The sequence below is a fragment of the Syngnathoides biaculeatus genome, chromosome 15 (assembly GCF_019802595.1).
Source record: "Syngnathoides biaculeatus isolate LvHL_M chromosome 15, ASM1980259v1, whole genome shotgun sequence".
NCBI classification, from domain to species: Eukaryota; Metazoa; Chordata; class Actinopteri; order Syngnathiformes; family Syngnathidae; genus Syngnathoides; species Syngnathoides biaculeatus.
The window spans coordinates 24,314,016-24,320,015 of NC_084654.1; the positions used below are offsets into that span (position 1 = coordinate 24,314,016).

A 6,000-nucleotide genomic window follows, 5' to 3' on the forward strand; every position below is an offset into this window, starting at 1 on the left:
GTTGCGCCGGTCGAGGTTTTGCCAAAACCGCGCGTAGCCAAACTGACCAGAATTGCGCGGCTGGGTGGGAAGTTTCAAACTTTCCAGCGTAAATTGAGGCAGGTCTGGCACTCAGCGGTCATTCAGGTTGACGTCACGGAAGAGTTTTGGACTTTGAGAACTGGTTTGCCTGCTAATGATAAACGGAGGCGACGTCCGAGCAGAATCTGTCACGCGCAAGATGTCCGGTTTTGTCTCAACCTCAACTTGCCCTTCTCAGGCCTCTGACGGCCATGTGCAACGACAAGTTGGACCTGCAGGACTGCTTGGAACACGGCAGAACCGCCAAGGTGCGTTTGGCGCCGTCCTCGCGCCCGACCCGCCCAAGACCTCCCGGGCTTTTTTTTTTTTTTCTTTTTTCAGTTCGACAAGGTGAGGACCATCACCACCAGGTCCAACTCCATCAAGCAGGGCAAGGACCAGCACTTCCCCGTCTTCATGAACGAGAAGGAGGACATCTTGTGGTGCACCGAGATGGAGAGGTAAGCGAAAACGGGATTTGGTCCTTTTTTCGACACGACATGATGTGACAATGACACGTAGCGATAGCGATCAAATAATTCTGCCGTTTGCGCATCGTCGGCCCGGTTGAACTTTTGCAGTATTTTTATCCAGTTAAAAGTACGAAAACAAGCATAACAGCAAATTTGATGCTTTCGAGGCGAAAAGAAGAATTTAGCTACAGCTGCAGAACTATAAAAGGCGCCGCATGTCCCGGACCCGCCTGCGTGGAGTTTGCATGTTCCCCCCTGTGCCTGCCTGCGTGGCTTTTCTCCGGGTGGGCACTCCGGTTTTCTCCCACGTCCCCAAAACATGCAACATGAATTGGACACCCTAAATTGCCCCCGAGGTGTGACTGTGAGTGCAGCCGTTTGTCTCAATGTGCCCTGCGATTGGCTGGTGACCAGTTCAGGGTCTACCCTGACACAACCTTTGTGAGGATAAGCAGCTAACCAAAAGGGAGGGGTGGATGGATTTACTCCAATCATTTGCATTGTTATTTGTCATATACATGACACGCAACCATAATCGGGTCTTCTGTCAGCTGCGTCGCTTTGTCTTATTTTTGTCCTATTGACCTTTTTCCTCCCCTTACAATTCACGGAAAAGGCCCAAAGTCGACGCCAATTGTTAGCATGATCTGAAAAATTGTTCCGGATTTCAAATCCAAAGACACAAGACGCCGCCATCTACTGGCAATTTTCTGTCATTCCAGTGGTTTACAAATCAGAATTTCACCTGCGAGCCGGGTGAGACCCACGTCCACCCACGCTAAGCCTTGACAAACGTCCTTGACGGATATGAACGTCAATGGCATCGAACCGAACCAGACGGCATCTCGGGTCACTTCATAACCTGCAGTTTCGCCCCAAAGCGCGCTCGATGGTCCGCTAACCGAAGGGACTTTTCCCCCGAACAGGATTTTCGGCTTCCCGGTCCACTACACGGACGTGTCCAACATGAGCCGACTGGCCCGGCAGCGTCTCCTGGGACGATCGTGGAGCGTCCCCGTCATCCGCCACCTGTTTGCACCGCTCAAAGATTACTTCGCCTGCGTTTGAGCCCCCTCCCGACCCCTTTTTGCGGCGTCACAGCCTTGAGCCTTCAGAGCGAGCGATCTGCTCGGAAAACGCGGAGGTGCAGACTTCACGTGCTCTATTTGTTCTTCTTATTTAATGTTTTTTTTTTTTTTTTACAGCGTTCTTGTCACCTCGATTTTGTTCCGGTGCGACTTATACTTGAGACTATGCGGGCGGGGGCGAGCGTACTGTACGTTTTTTTTTTTTCCGCCGTGCTTCCGGCGTAAAGGGAGCTCAGAGGATCCCAAAAAAAAAAAACAAAAAAAAAAACCCAAGATCACATATACCTCTTTGTTTACAGCTTCTGAAGGTAATAAAATGGAAAAAAAAAAGCTACTACTACTGTAACACGGCCGCAGCGCCACGGTGCTCCGCAGTGACGGGAAACGTCGTCCACTGTGCGTTTTTTTTTTTTTTGTTTTCTACAAGTTGTTACTGGTGCTGACTCTGTTCACGACTCGCCTTCCCCGAGTGCACAAACGGAGCTAAAGACGACGTTTCCCGTCATTGGAAATTGAAAAAACAAAACAAAACAAACAAACGTCGAGTTCCATTCCGACCGACGACTTTTACTGTACAGTCAGCGCGAAGTGCGACGAGAACAACAACAACAAAAAAAAACCTCAATAAGATGGTGCGGCTTGACAAAAAGTCCTTCTACCTTTTTATAGCAATTTTTTGCGTGCTGTTGTTATCAACGATATGAAAGCACTTTTATACAGTAACTTTTAGGTCTTTTTTTTTTCCATTTGATTTTTTTTTTTTTTTTTAAATCGACGACGTGTTTTACGATGATGTGAACTATCCTGGCGCAATACTTTTTTGTACACAGTAGGGCTGTGCCAATAGTATGGGGGGGTGGATTATTAATTTTTAATGTTTTTTTAATTGTAGGACTCGTACAGTCAGCCCCGCCTCCTACTTTGTGTTCTGTTGTAAAACGGCAAACAATATATACGCCGAGTGTAATGCCGCCCAGGTTTCGCTACGATTGTAACACGCGTTTGTATAAAACAGCCTTTCTCAACCCCCCCCCCCAAAAAAAAAATGTAAACAAATATGAATCCCAGTAGATGTCATAGTTAAGATACGAATGTTATGGATATTCAATATTTTGTGAAAGAGGAGGAAAAACCATGTAAATGTGTAACAAATATATCGGACGCCCCCCACTTGCCAGAAAATATTTTTGAATGCTTGCGTGGAGCATTAACGTGGACCCAGTCAATTACCCGCAGTTGAACTTTGGTTCAGCCCAAAGCCCGGAAACCAAAATACAAAAAAAAAAAAAAAAAAATCTGAACAAAAGCCCCTTTTGCACAGAGCCATGAGGAGTTTATGTTTATAGGATTTTGGAGGGGGGGGGGGGGGGATGTAAATGACTTATTATTCTATCAGCTGCGTTACCGTGGGAGGGGGACGGGGGGGGGGGGGGGGGGATTGCGGTCTGGCTTCTTGGGAATCCTCCTGACGAAATCATCCCGGTCGTCGGCCACCTCGGTCCCGTAAAAGCAAACGAAAATGTCAACGAAGCCCGTGCGGATGTCATCGTTATTTGTCACACGGGGGGGTCGCGCGCACCTCCTTGCTTGAGGAATATTGAAAAAAAAAAAAAATAAAATAATGTTCCAAATGACGGCATTTAGTTCGTATCAACGCCGACAAAGTTTACCGGCTAAATAATCAAACTGGTGGTCCGGGGGGCCAGATCCGGCCCGCCGCATCATTTTGTGTGGCCCAACGAGAACGTGCGTCGACTTTGCGTTTCTTGCTAAAACCGAAAAAATTCCAAATTGTCTTCTCTTTTAAAAAAACACTGAGATATCGCAAGCTTTTTTTTTCTACCATTTGAAATAAAATTGATGCAGAATGTATTTGAACGATTTTGATTTGTAAAGTAATGAATATAAGAATTCATATGAGGCAGTCAAACGTTCGTGTGGGTTATCAGTCATAACGGCCCTCCGGGTGGAACCAGAGTGACGATGGGGCCCGTGACAAAAATCACTTTGACACCCCAAAAACAGCCCATTTAACGTCAAATTTACGTCCGACGACATAACCTCAATTCAAAGCATTTTGGTGTTTGTTTTTAAGCTAAAATTTACTGTGAATATTCAATATTTTCATTTTGGGGGGCGGGATGTGTCAGACCAATATCGCGTTTTTAATCTCACTCCGTAACAATTTGGGGAAGGGAATCCTTGCTATGAAAATATTTGAAATCGCAACGTTTGAGAAAAGCCGAGAGATGCCTTCAGAGTGGGCCCTCGAGTCTGGAACCGGAACCGGAACCGTCCCCTCGCTTGCCCTGCAGAAAATTCAAATTCTGCACAGGGCCACGTGGATTTTACTTTTACTTTTGGCGACTCCGTCAATTTGGAATTATTAAACAGGATTTTCACGACCCAAACCTGCGGTAAATTAACAACATCATTAGTTGGCAATTAATCGTAAATCGCAAACATGGAGGATTCGGAACCCAAAAACTAACAAAGCTTTGAAAGGATGATAAAAACGGGTGTGGCGCACCCCAGGGAGGGGTGAAGCGACCACTGCCAAAGACGAAACTCACTCGGATCGGGCTACTCCCTGGAGCGGTCACCGGCTAATCGCAGGTTACATGTAAACTAACTATAAACAATTTAGTCTTCGGTTAACCTCACGCTCTCGTTTACAAATGTGGGATGAAGTCGAATACGCTCACGCGACACGTAGACTCCGTGCCCGAAGGTCGGAGGCGGATTTCGAACCCAGAACCTCGGAACCGCGAGCCGAACGCGCTACCCCCGTCAGACGGAATTGTCTCCATTGTAGCTTCGCTAATCACGGAGGATTTTGGCGTCGACGAAAATCTGACAAAAGTATTAACAAGACAAGAATAAGAGGTTTTGCATATCTATGTCAAATCTTTGAACTCAATCTTTTGATGTAATTAAGTTCTTAAGTGACCTTATCGCCATCCGTTTCCTCCCCTTCCGCAACACTTCCGTCGTCTTGTGTTTGTACATTTTTGTACAGAAACGTCGCCGTTGTGTTTTTCTTTTTCTTTTTTTTTTTTTTGGCCCTGCTTTTTAATGGAAATGTACAAAATGTAATTCTTGGCTAATATATAATCAAATGAGTGTTTCTGTTTTGTTTGAAGAAAGAAGAAAATAATAATCACGTGACAAAAATTTTGATTGCGATCTCGATGTGGTTTAGTTCAGTGTTTCCAGAGCGGATATTTTACTGTCACGTTAAAAAAGAAAATGTAGTGGGGGGGAAAAAATGGTCATAATTGACATTATACGAAACGTTGGCCGTTTTAGCCAAAGTCCAAGTTGTTATTCTGTTGTACGAACGAACGGCGACAGGTCGGTGGGAGCTTCCGTTTCAACGAAAGATGGAAAAGCATTTTCATTTGCAGACCAAATTATGTGATGAATTATGATCATTTTTCGTCATTTGGCTTTTAGTCGACTGCGCAATCCCGGCGGGACGTTTTTCCTTTTTTTCTCGCCGGCGTCGCCGCGCAGCCCCACAAACGCGGCGACTTTTTAAGACTTTTTAACCGAGGAACGCATTTTACACCATCTAGAAATTTTTTTTTTTTTTTTTTTTTTTGGTTTCAATTCCTCGTAAGCTATTATTTGATATAAGTATATTAACTGAAGGCATTCTAACTTTGTACTTGACGGGACGGAAAACACACAGAAAAGAAAAAAAAACACGTTTTCCTTGCGTTGTTTTAGACTTTAGAGGATTGCTGTAGTCGGTGCTTTATCTGTGGGACGATCGTGAGGAAGAAGTAAAAAAAAAAAAAACTGTAGCGTGATGTATCAGTACGCTTGTTTATGATTATTTTTTGGTTTGTTTTTGGGGGCTGTAGCCCCCCCCCCCACTCGGTGAAGTTCTCCATGTCTGTTTTTGAACTGTTTGATTGACATCACTGGTCAAGGCGAGTCGCTGGAACACTTTGGGCGACTTCCTTTCTATTTACTGTCACTGTTGTTTATAGCCCATGTGCTTATCATTTAAACCCCCCCCCCCCCCATGTCCCCCCCCCCTTTGGAATTCAGTTCAGACAGCAAATGTAGCACTCAACCTTTCACACACACACACACAGTTATGTTTAGTGTCCAGAGATAAGATAAAGACTTCATATGTAATTGTGCTGGAGAACACTTGAATAAATGTATTGGGTTTTTTTGTTTTTGTTTATTATTTTTTTTTTTTGTGCAAAAAAAAAAAACAAACAAACTGCATCTTGTCCTTGCCTCGTTTGTACACGCATCATGCCGAACTTTTATCCCACAAGCATATTTCCGTTTTGCTCCCGTTCGGCTTGTTCACTTCACCAATTTCGGTATCTTTTGAGATTTTTTTAAAATTTTTTTCA

General features: G+C 44.7%; 1 protein-coding gene across 4 annotated transcripts in view; it reads left to right on the forward strand.

The window, feature by feature from the left end:
* Positions 1 to 5,793, forward strand: part of dnmt3ab (DNA (cytosine-5-)-methyltransferase 3 alpha b) — a 28,827-nt gene extending 23,034 nt beyond the window's left edge. For all 4 annotated transcript variants that reach the window (XM_061844610.1, XM_061844611.1, XM_061844612.1 and 1 more), the window contains 3 exons: positions 260 to 329; positions 403 to 521; positions 1,460 to 5,793. In XM_061844610.1, the coding sequence (XP_061700594.1) occupies positions 260 to 329; positions 403 to 521; positions 1,460 to 1,601 (331 nt within the window). In that variant the 3' untranslated portion in view covers positions 1,602 to 5,793. The remainder of the gene's footprint in view (positions 1 to 259; positions 330 to 402; positions 522 to 1,459) is intronic.
* The last annotated feature ends 207 nt before the right edge of the window (positions 5,794 to 6,000 follow it).